Here is a 17,512-nt window from a genome sequence, read left to right as displayed (position 1 = left end):
GAAGCTGTGTGGTGCAGGGCACAGTGACCTGGAGACTGAGCTTTGCTAAATCCATGGGCTGTTTGTAGCATTAACCCCCCCCAAATGAAAGGCCGTGAAATCTAGTAAAACCATAAAATGAGAAGGAAGTTCATGTCTGACCTCTGTTTAATGCGGCGTCATTATCAGTCTTCGTTGTCATAAATTTTACAGCTGCCCACAGAAATGTCCTTCCCTTGTTATTGACTTGCTTAATCTAGTCTAGGACACCTGTTCATGCATAAATTCTTGCTGGCACTTGCTTGAATGTACCATTTAAAATGTGTTTGTTATATTCCTAGCATAATCCCAGCTTTTGTTGTTCCGTTTGTAATGCTAAGAGGTAACGTGAGAGCAGCTCAGGGCTTGTGTGTGTGCTGTGTAAGGCATTTCAAGACATGCCTGCGTTCCCTCAGCAGGTTATTGGCCGTGGTCTCTGACGGAGCCTGTTTGGACAGCGGGGCCCATTTAATATGCATCACTGCACCTCAATTAAAAGCAGTGGATGGGCCTGTTGGGACAGGGCCAGAGAGACACTGCTGCCCTGACCGATGCCAGCATCCCTGTCCCCAGCATCCCTGCCCCCACATCCCTGTCCCCAGCATCCCTGCCCCCACATCCCTGTCCCCTGCGTCCCTGCCCCCAGCATCCCTGTCCCCAGCATCCCTGTCCCCCACATCCCTGTCCCCCACGTCCCTGTACACTAATGCTCTTATTTCCTCTTCTCTGTTGCCCTTCTTTGAAACCTCCCGTGTGGCTCTCACATACCCCAGCCCCTCTGCCTCGTGCTAATGAGCACCTAACCATCCCTCTAATTAGCTTGATCAACTCATTTTATAATTCACTGTTTCTCAACAGAGTCATAGATTATGCAGCAAAAGGGCTACAGCACAACAGCTAGAGGCCAAATGAGAATTTATGGATAACATTTTTTTGTTAACATAATGATGTTGAGACTCTCCACATCCTGTAGAACTTACCCAAGTGCAAGCAAACTGTGTGGAGAAGTAGACCTGGACCTGAACCTGGACCTGAACCTGGACCTGGTCCAGGTCCATTGTTGATGCCAGAGGTCAGAGGAGAATGTAGAACTTACCCAAGTGCAAGCAAACTGTGTGGAGAAGTAGACCTGGACCTGCACCTGGACCTGGACCTGCTGTTCTGATCATGGCTCTGATATGAGCGTGATGTGCGAGGAACCGAGTTCATTATTCTCTCCACCAGTCTGGTTGAGCAGCTCTACCTGTATCCTGGGATGGAGGGGAGCAGGGACGAGCATTTCTCCAGGGCTGCTGGTGCTCCTCCACGCTGCACGTTCCAGAATTAGCCGGAGGAGACGCGACGTTAAGCCCTCCTTCCTCCTCTTTCATCTGGGGAGTCCAGCCTTGCCCTTCATGTCTCTGTGTCTTATTAATTGTTCAGTAGCTTAAATCGCTTTCATGGCCCAGTCAGATAGCAGCCTTGAAATATAGATGAAGGCTCTGACTCTTAACCTTGTAAAAAGTGGGGAAAAAAAAGACAAAAACGGGGGGTTGGTGGTTTTTCCACCATGTTTGCTGTAGTGTGCAGTAGTCCTGATGGTCTCCCAGGGGAGCCGATGTGTTCATCTCTCCTTAAGTGCTCGTGTTTAAAGGTATCACACTCTCTCACTCTCTCGGCTGTGTACATCTGTTGTTTTGCTTTTGCCCTCTGGGAAGATGTAAAATCTGTTAATGCTGAGGTAATGTGCATGTCTGTGTGTGGTATCTGAGGCTGGAAACACCACTGCAGATCTTCTCTGACTCAGAACTTACAGGTCTCACACATGTATACAGTACATAGATGTGTTCATGGTGAAATGGTGCTGCTGCTGGTTTCTGTAGAGGGATATACATGTAATTTTGTCCATTGAGTGAACCTACAATCTAGGAACAAGTAAAATGTTCTTTTTGGAGATCTTCAGACGTAAATATACATTTAAATATATGTTGATTTATGCAAAATGACGTTTTGTACAAATTCTTTAACTATATGCTGGAAAAGATTCTTACTGCCGATTGGTTTAACTGAGTTTTTGTGTGTGTGTGTGTGTGTGTGTGTGTGTGTGTGTGTGTGTGTGTGTGTGTGTGTGTGTGTGTGTGTGTGTGTGTGTGTGTACATGTGTTCTTCACAGTGCCCCCTTCCCCTATCGCTCCACCCCAGCTGCTGAGAGCGGGCTCCACCTACCTGATCATCCAGCTCAACACCAACTCTATCGTAGGAGACGGGCCAATCATCCGTCGAGAGATTGAGTACCGGGCCAGCCATGCGCCCTGGTCTGAGATCAGTGGAGTGAACATGGTCAACTACAAGTTGTGGCACCTCGATCCAGACACGGAGTATCACATCAGCGTGCTGCTCACGCGGCCCGGGGAGGGAGGCACTGGGCCGCCCGGACCCCCTCTCATCAGCCGGACCAAGTGTGCCGGTAAGTGTTAGACCGCTTCACTTGTTCTCCAAGTTCAATGTGCACATGCATCATAGGCGCCGAGCGGTGCCTTCTCCCCGCCTTTCACAAAGCGCTGGCTTTGCTTTTGAGTCAAGTGCTTGTTGAAGTAGATGGGGTGTTAACAAATAACCTGAAATAGAGGGAGTGTTAACAAATCACTGTTTACCTGCCTTTGACAGGAGTTCCGGTGACCTCTCTTTTAGAAGTCCGAAGGGCTTCTAGCTCTGGCAGCTCGGCCAGCTGTGAGGGTCTTGGCAAGGCACTGTCCCTTCATTTATGTCCCATCCCAGCCAAGCTCCCACACACTTATCTTATCTCATCTGATAACATAGTGCACTTCTTCAGAGCTTCATCCTGGCCAAATATCACCCACTCATCAGGACGAGGAGAGGAAGGTGTGGCAGAGAGGAAAGGAGCAACAACAACAAAAAAAGTTTTAGAGCGACAAAGCAGTGGAAAGGGGGAAGATAATGTGAGGAGAAAAAGAGGAAGAGAGAGGGAGAGTGTTTACAACAGTTCTTCCATTTTCCTTTCACACTGAACTGTGAAGCTCTTTTTGAAATGGTATGCTTGTATGGCATCTCTAGTGGTTCCAGGCTGCACATGAATATTTACACCGTTAAAGCTCCTGTAACTCCTGTCGCATTTGCTCAACTGTTGTATGTGTAATTTAGATCTGGTGTAAACACATCAGTGAGGCTGGTGGAGAAACGGGGCCTTCCGTACCGTGTTTGTGCTCTCTGATGCACATGCCCCTTTTGCGGTCTTCAGCACGCAAGTACAGGGAGTAATTGACTGTAGGTACTGAAGAGTGTGATTGAGAACACAGCTGCACCAGAGGACATGCGAATTCGGATTTATCTGACAGCCTTTAAACACCCAAATGCTTATGTGCTGAATTTGAAACCCACACAGGCCCAGACCTTCTGTGATTGTTTCCTTAAAATTTAGCATAACGCTATATTCCTCCTGCTTCAGAGATGGGGAAGGGTAATGTATGCGCCCACACACACTCGCAAATTACTGATTCATAATGATATCCTTCAGGGGTTGTCTAGAATAAGGCGGCTCAATATCTAGATTAGCCTCGGCATGAGAGTGGACCCCAGAGATCTTCAGTCCAAACAGAAGACGTATGAGCTTTTAGCTGATGAGAACAGGCAGGCAAGGCAATCCGAAACCCATTTGACAGTACTCCTGTAAGACTGGTTCATAACACAATAAAATGTTTCTAAAAGAGTGATGAAGAATTTACAATTAATTAAAAAGGTTCACAGCATTTAATCATTTAACTATTGGGCCATGCTTTCTTCAAACTGGGCTCACCTTTCTGTAAAAAAACCTCTTAAAGTGTAAGTTTAGTAATATCACCTACACGGTATGCAAAAGGTATTCTCTCAAATCCCAGAATGATCTTGTAGTTAAGTTCCCCCCTTAGACCGTTCCTGCCTTCCCTCAGAAAAGGTCCTGCAGAAGGAGCTGTGGACTGGATCATCTGGCTTTGCACCAGGTGACTCTTGGCTACTGTGTCACAAGAAAACTATAACCGTTTCCCCAGCTCCTCATGACTCTCTCTAAAATGGCATCCTCCAACAATTTCTGCACTGGGACTCTATTAGCTGCTGTGCTCCGCCTCAGCACTGGCAGCTGGATTTGTGTGAAGTGTTCCCAGCCAGCCCCAAAGACAGCTTATTAGTTTGTTTCATTGCATGGCCGGAAATATGTCCACTCAGCTCAGATGGTCAGTCTTCTCCAGGTGGTTCATTATCATTTTATTACTGCCAGAGCTGCAGAGGGTTTTGGGACCCCGAAGTGAATCTTTTCTCAAAAGGAAGGTGTTTGTGACTCTGCCTCCTTCCACCATCTGATGGGAACGGCCCCTGCAGGGAGGGCTGGAGATTGAGCCGTAGGGCCGGGGCAGCCAGGTGTCACCGTACGGGTCGCACGCAGAGCAGGGAACGCTAAAGCAGCACGGAGCGGAATTCAGCGCCGATAGACGCCCCGCTGACGTTCCTGCTGTTGGGTGACAGCAGATCTCCACAGGAGACCCGAGATCAGACACACACCACAGCAGCTGTGATCCGGAGCAGAGCCTCATTCTGACAAATCAATATAAAGACATTCAATGGACCTTTTAAATCATTTTACCAGAACTGAATGTCCCTACTATGGCCAAATGGCTACACAGAGAGCTGTATGGGCTATGTCCTGTTTCAGATTGCTACCCCTGTTGCCGTCAGTGAAAAACAGAAAAGGGGTAGGAAGCTATTTTTAGACATATCTGGATTAGAAATCATAGAAATCATTCTGACCTTAGTGAAAAAATACCTTAAAACGGCCAGTAAAAATGGATCTTACTGGTCTTGCTAATCTAGTCCAGACAATATGCCAGTCAAACCTCCCTTGAGATATGGATGCATAGCTCACCATAGCTGAACAGCTGGTCCATGTCAGATTTTCAGGATAGTGTGGGTTCTGCTTATATATTCTGATTAATACAGCTAGACTGTGATGACATTTTCAATTGCTGATTACAGAGCCCAGGAAAACCACCAGACAGTTTTCTCACAACTACTTTAATGATGGCTATCTGGATGTAAATGCAGTTTAGCCAAAAATCTTCCTACATCGCTCATAGCAACTTTAAAAAGTCACTGCAGATTAGGTGAAGGTGAGATGGTCAGTTCCACCATGCTGTCCGCCATCTGAGCGGAACAGGCTCTGTGCATGAATCTACATTACCTGGAGTAATAAGGCAGAAATGGGTGCATTTGGACTCGCAGCTGGCCCGGTGCACGCAGTGTGCTGGTCCAGGCCCTTGGCTACCCTCCCTGTGATCTGTCCCATTTCAGAGGCATGCCAAGACATGGACACCCCCAGTGCAGACTGGCACACGGACAAAGCCTCTGATCTGGGTTAAGGGAAGTGGGGTGGCACAATGGCCCACTTTCAGACCTTCAATGAGCACTGTGTAGATGTTTGGGTGGTGTTTTCAAGAGAGAAGGAGCCAAGATCACCCAAAGTGTTTTATTTAACTGATATGTTGGTGGAACCATGAAGACAGTCAACACTTGTATTTCCTGCTGAGCTGATGAGTATGTCTGCTGTGGAGAGACATTAGAGTTTTAGCATTTTACCAAAAGGCTTAGACGAAACTTTGTCCAGTGATGTTTTAACACTGATTTGCCAAATGCTCACTAGTCAGTAAACAGAAGATAATGAAGTGAATACAATGCATGGTGAAACCTGTGAAAATAAACACAGGTATGCATCTGATGATATGCTATGAATTTCACTGATTTAATGTCATTTAATAGATTTAGTGTTCACCTTTCAGCAGTGGTAGCAAAGATGCCTCTTCGTTCTGTCTGAATGTCCATTCCTCACAGAAGCTGAGCGTCCGCCTCTAAGTGCATTACTGTGCTTCATAAGTGAAATGTCTGCAGTCTAGTAAGATTTCCTATAGAAGGAGGTCCCAGGAGGAATAATGAAGACCATGATATCTTAACCTTATATTTTCTGTGGCCTTGCATGCATCCTCTCTCTTCTGTCATTAGCTCTACCTCAGAGCCATTAGTCACCATTCCTAGCCCTCCCGCCCCGGGCCCCTGGCCCCTGGCCCCTGGCCCCTGGCCCCTGGCCCCTGGCTCCCGGCCCCTGGCCCCTGGCCCCTGGCCCCTGGCTCCCGGCCCATTAACAGAACAAAGGAATTCAGTACTTTATATGAAATATTGTTTGACAAAAAAAAACATCATTGATAGTGATAATAATGGAGCACAACAAATGCATTCATTCATAGTGTTGAAGGAGCCCTTGTCTGCGCTTGTAGAGTGTGTCTGTCTGGGGAACACTGAGGGGGCTGTGCTGGCCAGGACAGGGACTCTCTCTGTCTCCCCATCCACTGTGACTGTGGCTTCCTCTACAGCCTGGTAAAGGCAACCTTAAGCCAGCGGCGGGCCGCCCGTGTGCCCTGGCCCGGTGATGCATGGTGGGCGGTTTACAGTGACCTGGCGTGAACCGTCTCCAGCAGAATCCTCATCCTCGGATGGAGCTCGGATGTTCGTTGCTTCGCTGCCCCTGGGCAGGAAGCAGACCGACTCTTGGTTTGCTGGGTGGCACGTAGGCGGGAAATGGCAGCAGAGAGAGGAAGGACCCAGCAGCCTGTCCTGCTAATTAACATAATTGACATGAGTTTTACACTTGGTAGCAGGAGGCCTGTTTTGGACATGGAGGGGCTCACACAGGTGGATACAGGATACAGAGTGTCTTTTAATTAACTGTAGACGCCTGGGGTCAGATTTCCTGCATATCGTTATCGGTAATGTGAGATGACATCTGATGTTGACGAGAGCAAAAAAAAAGATCATATATGTTGAATAACTTTCTCATTGTCATTTCTCTCTCCATATATCTGTTTCAGAGCCTACACGGGCCCTGCGTGGCCTGAGGGCTTCAGAGATCCAGGCCCGTCAGCTGACCCTGCAGTGGGAACCTCTGGCCTTCAACCTGACTCGTTGCCACACCTACTCGGTCTCACTGTGCTACCGCTATGAGACAGCGGGTGGCGTCGGCGGGCACAACGCCACGGTCAGGGAGTGCCTGGCCGTGGAGCGCAACACGTCTCGCTTCACCCTTCGGGACCTGCCCCCCTACCGCACAGTCCACGTGCGCCTGGCCCTCGCCAACACCGAAGGCAAAAAGGAGGGCAAAGAGATCTCCTTCCAGACTGAGGAAGACAGTGAGTAACTCGGGGACGATTAGTAAGATTGACTGTGGAAAGGTCTGACTTCACACACACACGGCAAGAGTTGCGGACCCTGTGAGGCCCTGTGTGAGAGGCCTCTCTGGGGTTTGGCGTGCGTACACTCTGTCTTGAGCGGAAGAGGTGGTTTGGCAGGCTGGTTTGTCTTCATTCATCTCCTGATACATGTGTAGGAAACATATGAGTAAAAAGTACTCTCTGATCCAGTCAGCGTAATAAAGATACATTCCTTCTTCTATGTATGAGGATGAAAAATTAATTATTCTAACAAAGGCTAGAAGGAAGGGAGTTTATGCTTAGTTCCGCACTATATCTGGCCATGGCTGCCAGCTGATTCCTTAATTGAAGGGCAAATCAATTTTTCCATTGTAGAAAAAAAAATCTCAAAGATTTCTGGTCTCAGTGTGTGTGTGCATGTGCTGTTTTTTTGTATAGCCTATTCACGTGCATGTGAAACAGAGATGGGGAGAAAATACAGTTATTAACACTTCTTCAATCAGCAACTCTTTCTCATAGCCTGTCAAAGCCGAGTGATAGTCAGCATGTGTGTGTAGATTGGTTCTCTCTCTCCACTCCCAGCATGCCTTTCTCTCTCTCTAATCCCAGCATGCCTTTCACAGGACTTTCTTCTGGAAAATCACTGAAAAAGCAATGACTGGAAAAAAATATTTCAATTAAAACAAAGTTTTGATGTGTTGCTACACTAGTGTGTCGACTGTCTCGTTCCTGTTCTTCATAGTTTCCAATGGTCTATTGCTGTCTGTCCATTTTCTGTGACGACAATCAGTATTCCCATGCTGTTAGCGATCAGCTAAATTAAAGTGATTCATGTTATTAACTGTAGAGGTTGGATTGTGTGTCAGTAATAGCAGCTTTGTGGTACTATTTCTGCAAGGTCTGTAGACAAGAGGGCTGACCTCACTGAAGCAGAATTGGTTCCCTACTGTACAAACTGGCTTTGCTCAGTTCAGTATTGCTTTTCTAATTCTTTCACATATGCTCTTCTCATTTAACTCATGTAACTCAGCCAGTGCATTTAAGTCATTGAAAATAGTGTAGCCCTTCCAGTTTTCCACAGGTCTGTTGTACGGATGTCGGTGTTGTGATGGATCAGCCCGGTGGAGGACAGGTTCCGGCCTCGTGACTGGCTCAGATGCCTTTCTTGCACATGGCTTGACATGCATGTTTGATTTGTGTTTGCGTGGACCCGTAGTTGACTGGATGTTTTTCACTGATAAGAAACCATCACATAGTGTAATATGACAGCATGTTTTGTGATGACACTTAGCAGTTAGTGCAGGGATGGGATTTGGGCTAGATAGCAAGAGATGGACTATGGAACACTTACACTGTTGAAATATAAGATCACAGGTGAGCAGAACTGAGCACTGTAATAGGATGTTAATAAGACCAAGCTCTCATCCCATGCCATGTATCTTCCATAGTTCCTGGTGGGATTGCCCCAGAATCCCTGACCTTCACCCCCCTGGATGACATGGTCTTCCTCAAGTGGGAGGAACCGGTGGAACCCAACGGTCTTATCACCCAGTATGAGGTACGTGCGTCATGTCTCTCAACTGTCCGCTGTCTTGCCATTCAGAGACTGGGATTGATTTCAAATATATGAGCTTAACTTAGCACAAAAATAAATCAGCAGCAAGTGCCTCTGAAGTCTCCTCTGAAGTCTCTTTTCTGGTTACTTGCAGCCTTAGTGTTTTGGCTGCTGGACAGCACTCTCACTATGGAGTTACCAACTTAGTTCAAGAGACACTTACTCAGATAATTACCTCTCATGCTACCATTTTCCAACTGTCATTTATTTTGCTATCCTTTTTCCTTCCTTCTGCAATGTCCAGGTCTGTGTGTGTGTGTGTGTGTGTGTGTGTGTGTGTGTGTGTGTGTGTGTGTGTGTGTGTGTGTGTGCGTGCGTGCGTGCGTGTGTGCAGGTGCATGCATATGTGCATGTGGGTGTGTGTGTATCTGTTTTGGGTGAAAGGGAGGATTATATGTGTGTGTGTGTGCATGTTTGTGAGTGTGTATGGGTGTGTGCATGCGTGTGTGTGTGTATGCGTGTGTGTATGCGAGTGTGTGTGTGTGTGTGTGTGTGTGTGTGTGTGTGTGTGTGGGTGTGGTGTGCTGTCATTTGTGACACTTGGCCTCCTCAGGCTCTAAGCCAAAAGCACCATAATAAACCCCATGCTGTTACTGTTGAAAATAAATGAGCACCTGAACTCATAAGCTCCAGATTGTTATTTTCTAAAAATGGATTATGTTTAAAGTGAGTCCGCTTACATCTATAACTCGTGAAGGCAATGCAATAACTGGATTGTAAAAGAATCCCCCAGGCCTGTAAACACAGCTGACATCATAATGGTGGGATATGTTCCTGAGAATGGCTGATAGATTGGTGAGTTATTGGAAAGAATGGTGTCTATCACAAATGGTGCCTACATGTGAATTTACACAGTCCTGGCCTGTTAAGTGGCCTGTTGCAGATGCCTGAAAGTGGTGAGTTGTTATGGCTTGTTTACTGCCAGGAACAAGCACCACCAGGTTCAGCCTAAGATTTGGTGATCAGGGCCTGGACCGCTGCTCTGCCTGGGGCTCCGGTGGCTCGTGAGCTGACCATCCTGAAATTGGTCCCTGCTGTGTCAGATGAGTTTTAGGAGGAGGAATAATGGCCACCTCAGATCATTATAGTGTCATTTAAACCTAAAGCCAATATGTTTTCGGTTTGTTTATGATTTCATAACACTAGCTCGTGGTTGTAACAAATATGGAGAGATGACTGAGAGATTCCCAGTGCTAACTGCTGGCTGTTTTACAGCCCATGTGATGAGCAGAACAGAAAGGGGAAATGGATGCCACATAATCAGAGGCTTTTCTTTGTCTTGAAGCCCTACAGTGGAGTCTCTAGTGCAGCCCACAGGTGTGGTCTCTGAGTCTCTGGTCTCAGTGAAGATCCACTAGCATTACTGTTCTCTCTCTCTCTCTCTCTCTCTCTCTCTCTCTCTCTCTCTCTCTCTCTCTCTCCTCTTCCCATGCCTCTGTCCACCCGTTATCACAACAGCTTTACCTCCATCTCAGAACCAGGTCCTGTTTACATCTTGCAGAACCTTCTTCTTCTGTATATGATGAGAAGTCTGAACTTGCTCTCACATTACCAGACAGTTTTTTTGTTTGTTCGCAACTGTGTTCTGATGATGCATGTGAGTGAATCGCATTTGACGAATGACATATGCAAATGCGCAAATGTGTTTGCCAGCTGCCACTCAACCAGATAAACTAGTACATTGGCTTCTCCAGGGTCACCAGATATGGTTTATTGTTAATTGTGCAGCAGACACATCAGTCAGTCTGTTTGTCATAGTCTCAAATCAGTCAGTCTGTGTCTCAGTCCTCACCTCTCACATCAGTCAGTCTGTGTCTCATAGTCTCACATCAGTCAGTCTGTGTCTCACAGTCCCCACCTCTCACATCAGTCAGTCTGTGTCTCATAGTCTCACATCAGTCAGTCTGTGTCTCACAGTCTCACATCAGTCAGTCTGTGTCTCATAGTCTCACATCAGTCAGTCTGCGTCTCACAGTCCTCACCTCTCACATCAGTCAGTCTGTGTCTCACAGTCCTCACCTCTCACATCAGTCAGTCTGTCTCTCCACTGCGTGCTCCCTCAGTTCCTGAGCCTGCACAATCCTGCATTTCTCAATGTCGTCTCAAGGATGTTATTAAATGGGATTTGTGGCTTGACATATAAAGTGGAGGCAGGGGTGATTTCTTGCTCTTTTTTTGTGGCAGTAACATCCTGATCTCCTCAGGCAGATAGAAGGGAGAGAGTGAGAGAGAGAAAGAGAGAGAGAGCAGAGCTTGATATGGAACCAGGAGAAATCCTCTCTCATTCCTCTCAGATTACGGCATTGACCGCTTTTCTCTGAGCCTCATCAAGTGGGATGTTGGGATGTTGGGATGGCGAGATGTTGGCCTGTCAGCGTGGGCGGGTCCGTCTGCTCCCCTCCCGCTGCTCACATGTACACCATCCATACGGCGAGCACAAAGGGGGGCCGGCAGTGGAGGCATGGAGGGCCTCAAATCCTCTCCTCACACTTATCAGGCGCACACGGGCGTTATGTGGCTCTCCGCGCTAATCTCCCCGAGCCCTTGGTCTCAGGCAGAGAGGTGATGAATGACATGAAGTGGTGTGTGTGGACTTGGTCTTCAGAGCTGCTCCGCCTTCTCCTGCTGTATCACTGCGCTCTCTGTTCTTCAGGGATGCTCTGTATGCTGAACGCACTGCACGGATGCTAGTCAGCACAAAAAAAAGTACTTCAAGGCATGGTTAGAAAGATCACTGAAATATTAATAAAAAGGAACTATATGTGAAAACAGTAGGAACGATATGTTACTTGGTGAGTGGTTACACTGGTTGGTGATTTAGGGAGTTGCTGTAGTCGAGTGGTTTTTTTTTTTTGTTTGTTTTTTTGCCAGTAATGTATAAAGTGTAGTGCATTGCCATGTGCAGTGAACTTTTTATTATATAATTTATTTTTTATGTCCATGAATTGGTACTGAGATTTGCATATCTGTATTTAAAAAAATAAATTCAGTGCTGAGCTCTCTTAGTAGACTCAGCAATGAATTCCCCAAACCACAGGTCCACTGTCAGCTCGGCAGGCAGTGGGTAGAGTAATGGAGCACATATATTAAAGAAAGGAAGCCTTTGAGATGCTGTCTCTTCCTGTTTGGGCTCAGCGCAGTGACAAGGCCGTGCTGCAGAACGGAATCACGACGCTGTGAGACGTCTTTCTCTACGCAAAGTTGCATGGAGACTGAGCCGTTGAATTGTGCCTGATTCTAGATCAGCTACCAGAGTATCGAGTCATCGGACCCTGGAATCAACGTGCCAGGCCCACGACGCACAGTCTCCAAGCTGAGGAATGAAACCTACCACATGTTCTCCAACCTGCACCCGGGCACCACCTACCTCATCTCCGTACGCGCACGCACTGCCAAAGGCTTTGGCCAGACAGCCCTCACCGAGATCACCACCAACATCTCAGGTAAGGAGGAAGTAGTGGTCTGCATCTTCTACATGTGTGTGGAAGGGCTAGGCACACAGTGGGTACACACAGGTGCACTTGAGTTTATACCCATTCCACTACCACTGCAAATAAAATAGTCTAATGAGCTCTAAACAGAAAAGACACGTGAAAGACACGTGATGTTTGAGGGGAAAGCATCTAGATGGCATGTGTCATGTGTGAACTGTGCCTTAGAGAGACTGTGTTATAGAGGGAACTGTGTTATAGAGGGAACTGTGTTATAGAGGGAGCTGTGTTATAGAGGGAGCTGTGTTATAGAGGGAACTGTGTTATAGAGGGAGCTGTGTTATAGAGGGAACTGTGTTATAGAGGGAACTGTGTTATAGAGGGAACTGTGTTATAGAGGGAGCTGTGTTATAGAGGGAGCTGTGTTATAGAGGGAGCTGTGTTATAGAGGGAACTGTGTTATAGAGGGAGCTGTGTTATAGAGGGAGCTGTGTTATAGAGGGAACTGTGTTATAGAGGGAGCTGTGTTATAGAGGGAACTGTGTTATAGAGGGAGCTGTGTTATAGAGGGAGCTGTGTTATAGAGGGAGCTGTGTTATAGAGGGAACTGTGTTATAGAGGGAACTGTGTTATAGAGGGAACTGTGTTATAGAGGGAGCTGTGTTATAGAGGGAACTGTGTTATCAAGTTCAAGTAGTTCAAGTAGTTTTTTTATTGTCAATTCTGCGTATGTACAGGACATACAGAGAATCGAAATTACACACTCTCCTTCCCAAGTTTCAGCACAAAAAACAACATGAATGTACACTGAAGTAAAAATAAAATTATAAATAATAGGAGAGTGAGACAATAACTGCAACAATAACTGTACAGAGAGTTATAGAGGAGACTGTGTTATAGAGGGAGCTGTGTTATAGAGGGAGCTGTGTTATAGAGGGAACTGTGTTATAGAGGGAGCTGTGTTATAGAGGGAACTGTGTTATAGAGGGAACTGTGTTATAGAGGGAACTGTGTTATAGAGGGAGCTGTGTTATAGAGGGAACTGTGTTATAGAGGGAGCTGTGTTATAGAGGGAACTGTGTTATAGAGGGAACTGTGTTATAGAGGGAGCTGTGTTATAGAGGGAACTGTGTTATAGAGGGAGCTGTGTTATAGAGGGAACTGTGTTATAGAGGGAACTGTGTTATAGAGGGAGCTGTGTTATAGAGGGAACTGTGTTATAGAGGGAACTGTGTTATAGAGGGAACTGTGTTATAGAGGGAGCTGTGTTATAGAGGGAACTGTGTTATAGAGGGAACTGTGTTATAGAGGGAGCTGTGTTATAGAGGGAACTGTGTTATAGAGGGAACTGTGTTATAGAGGGAGCTGTGTTATAGAGGGAGCTGTGTTATAGAGGGAACTGTGTTATAGAGGGAGCTGTGTTATAGAGGGAACTGTGTTATAGAGGGAACTGTGTTATCAAGTTCAAGTAGTTCAAGTAGTTTTTTTATTGTCAATTCTGCGTATGTACAGGACATACAGAGAATCGAAATTACACACTCTCCTTCCCAAGTTTCAGCACAAAAAACAACATGAATGTACACTGAAGTAAAAATAAAATTATAAATAATAGGAGAGTGAGACAATAACTGCAACAATAACTGTACAGAGAGTTATAGAGGGGACTGTGTTATAGAGGGAACTGTGTCATAGTAGGAGCTGTTTCATAGAAAGTACTGTGTCACAAAAGGCACTGTGTTGTGGAGGGAACTGTGTAATAGTGGGGATTGTGGCATAGAGGGGACTGTGTAATAGCAGAGTTGTGTCATGGAGGGCACTGTGTCATGGAGGGCACTGTGTCATGGAGGGGACTGTGTCATGGAGGGCACTGTGTCATAGAGGGGACTGTGTCATGGAGGGCACTGTGTCATGGAGGGCACTGTGTCATGGAGGGCACTGTGTCATGGAGGGCACTGTGTCATAGAGGGGACTGTGTCATAGAAGGGATTGGCATGTGTGCACATATGCATGTCGAAAGAAATCCCAGATTAATAATGTAAGCTTATTTGTATTATTTCAGTTGAAGCCAAATTAAATTCAGTCACTCTACCTTTCAGCAATTAAGAAAGAGAGACTCTATGACAGGTAAATTATAGAACTAAATAAATCCATGTCTATCATCCACACTTATCGATCGCACATATTAAACTGGTGTGTGTGTGCGTGTGCGTGCGTGCGTGCGTGCGTGCGTGCGTGCGTGTGTGTGTGCGTGTGTGTGTGTGTGTGTGTGTGTGTGTGTGTGTGTGTGTGTGTGTGTGTGTGTGTGCGTGCGTGCGTGCGTGTGTGTGTGAGCGAGCGTGTGCACATGCACACATTGTTTATTCACATTCTGGTGTTCAGAAGTTATCTGTGTGCTGGCACGATTTTGTTTGAGTGTGCGTGTGTGTGTGTGTGTGTGTGACACCCTAGTCATTATGCAGCGGTGTTTGGGTATGTTTGCCTGGGCGAGTGTCAGCTGAACAGAATCACTGCAGCTGTTCCAACCTGAACAGCACCTTGAGAAGCATCATTACATCATTACAGCATTTCCACTCCACTCAAGAGGACTGGGGGAATGAGGCACTGTCATCTCCCTTTCGCCTAGGAGGCCTGCACACTAAACCACACCTTATGGTCCAGTCACCTGCCCAGCCAGGACTCAAGCCCAGTCACCATTGCTCTGCCTCAGTCTGTAGCGGTCTCTGTGTCTACCGTGTTCATCTTTAAGGTTGCGTGTCGTCTTTGTGGGATAGAAATAAAATATCCGAAGGTAATACTCAGTGTGCCTAGTATGAGTACAGGAGTGTAAGCACTGTCAGGTTAGCAGTCAGACAGGAACTTGCTATGGAGCTAGACAGAGTATGAAAAAAACAGACAGATTTGAGATATTTCACACTTCAGCCTTCAGAGGTTTACCCAAAGAAAGCTGTGTATGTGTGTGGGTGGGTGTGTGGGTGTGTGTGTGTGTGTGTGTGTGTGTGTGGACTACTTTAGAAACACTGCAGTCTTTGTGTGTTTCCCAGTAATTGTGCGGCTGATTGGATGTTGATGTGTTGAATGACTTAATGCCATTAGATGCCTCACTTTAATTGAAGCCTGCTCCGTCCGCTGTGGTCTTTCCACGGCACCCTTTAATACCATAATCATTGATTTCTCTGTAATTGTTTGCCTTTCCCCCTCCCTCCTGTCCCTCACTAGTGATATTAAAGAAAGCTGTTCGGGTTCAAGCCAAGTTCTCCAGGGAAGGATTCTCAAATTCAGCTTCACTCCGTGTCTTTTAATTGCACTCTGTATCCTAGACAACCAGTCTGTTCTTGTTTGGAGAGGACAGTGGGTTTGATGAGGGGAAGAATAAGGTGTTGTTTACAGCCTCTGCTAGCTGGTGTGTCATGGGGGGGGGGGGGGTGTTTGGAGTCTGGTTATTGCGGGTGTTAATTTGCCTGTGGAGGAGATACAAGGGGAGGCTGATCATTATTGTTATCTAAATACCTTGATGTTTTCTTGGCCTGATTCTAATGACAGGGTGCAGGGGCCTCACACCTGTTAACCTGCTCCATTTTGATCATGACTTAACAGCGTGACGTGTTGCCATGTCAGTTTTAGGAAACTGTAAATAACATTCAAGGGGAACTGTGTTTCTGTGCCCTCACCCATCCACACTCCCTCCCTCTTTCTCTCTGTCTTTCGATCTTTCACTCCGTGTAGCGCCTACCTTTGACTATGGCGACCTGCCGTCTCCTCTGAGTGAGACAGAGAGCACCATCACCGTCTTGCTCCGTCCAGCCCAGGGACGAGGGGCTCCTGTCAGGTAGCGGTGACACCTCCACGCCTCCGCACCTCCACACCATTCATCCATCTTATTACAAGACATACTGGTTGGTGTCACACAATGTTCGGGATTACAGAATCTATCTGATTACCTACCCCCCCCCCCTCCTCTGTAAGTCGTACCAACATATGACCATTTTTCCCACGGGTACTCTGTGGTCTTCCACTGGGACTCTGTGCCAGTAAACAACCTTCATGGTAAGTGGCTGTGTGCGGACGGGCTATGAGCAGCTCCTCTACTCCCCCCCCCCCCCATACACAGTACGTACCAGGTGGTGGTGGAGGAGGAGAGTGGGAGGAAGGTGAAGCGGGAGCTGGGGCTGCAGGAGTGTTTCCCCGTGCCCACCTCTCACGGGGAGGCGCTGGCACGCGGGGCCGCCCACTACTACACCGCCGAGCTGGCCCCCAGCAGCCTGTCCGAGGCCACGCCCTTCACCGTGGGAGATAACCACACCTACAACGGCTACTGGAACAGCCCACTGGACCCCCGCAAGAACTACCTCGTCTACTTCCAGGCCATGAGCAACTTCCGAGGGGTGAGTGTCGCCTGCTTGGTGAGTTTTAAGGGGAGAATTTTAGGGATTCTGGGTTTTTAGGGGGATTTGGGGAGTTTTTGTTTCACACTGGTGATGCTGCTGTAATGTACAAACACTCTTCCCTGAAACCAATATGGCACACATATACAATAACAATCTGTAGACGGATATTGATGATCTTTATTCGTTAAGCTTGCTTAAGAAGGCATAATTCATATGTATGCTCAAATCAGGGCCAATATATGTTGGGTTCCTGCACACCGCTGTAGACTCATATTATCATATTCACTGAGACGTGAAATATACATGAGCACACTCGCCCAGAGATGCATACGACTCCTGGTTTGGAGTAGCGGAGCGCAGAGCGAAATATGGAAAACAAAATAAGTGGTGTAAAACGCCTCGGAGCCAGAAAATCTGTGATAAGCTGAGAATTCCAAAGGCATCACTTCAGAGGCGCCTGACGCTCTTCTTCCCCTCTCCCCACATCCACGCAGGCGGAGAGTCATTAAAGGTTGGTGAGGCCTGTAGCCCGTGTGGGTCGTGAGTGCGGAAGTGAGCGCTGCTCCGTCATGCCAGGTGCCAGACTCGCTGTCTACCCGCGTTTCAACAAAGCGCAGAGGCGCCCGTGCGTTCTAGCCCTGGCCGCACGCCATCGGAGCGGCCCACCGCACGGGTACAGCCCAGTTCTCGGCAGCGTAATTGGACACAGGTGCAGCTGATCAGAAATAGATAATTGGCAGTTTATGTTATTAGTCAGGCCCTCACTGGCGAAGAGGAATGCGGTTTATCACGTAAGCAGTTCATTGCTAAAATTAGGAACCGACAGATGGGCCTATC

The 17,512-nt window shown here is 47.2% G+C and overlaps 1 protein-coding gene across 10 annotated transcripts in view; it reads left to right on the top strand.

Moving 5' to 3' along the window:
• The window catches only part of ptprub (protein tyrosine phosphatase receptor type Ub), a 154,097-nt gene that overhangs the window by 101,538 nt on the left and 35,047 nt on the right, over positions 1–17,512 (top strand). For all 10 annotated transcript variants that reach the window (XM_076971749.1, XM_076971741.1, XM_076971744.1 and 7 more), the window contains exons 7-12: positions 2,171–2,464; positions 6,906–7,223; positions 8,693–8,802; positions 12,101–12,302; positions 16,014–16,116; positions 16,399–16,672. In XM_076971749.1, coding sequence (XP_076827864.1) covers positions 2,171–2,464; positions 6,906–7,223; positions 8,693–8,802; positions 12,101–12,302; positions 16,014–16,116; positions 16,399–16,672 — 1,301 coding nt within the window. The remainder of the gene's footprint in view (positions 1–2,170; positions 2,465–6,905; positions 7,224–8,692; positions 8,803–12,100; positions 12,303–16,013; positions 16,117–16,398; positions 16,673–17,512) is intronic.

Source organism: Brachyhypopomus gauderio, chromosome 13 (genome assembly GCF_052324685.1).
Source record: "Brachyhypopomus gauderio isolate BG-103 chromosome 13, BGAUD_0.2, whole genome shotgun sequence".
Taxonomy (NCBI): Eukaryota; Metazoa; Chordata; class Actinopteri; order Gymnotiformes; family Hypopomidae; genus Brachyhypopomus; species Brachyhypopomus gauderio.
Note: the sequence above shows the minus strand (reverse complement) of the source record. Positions and strands in the feature narration are given on the sequence as shown.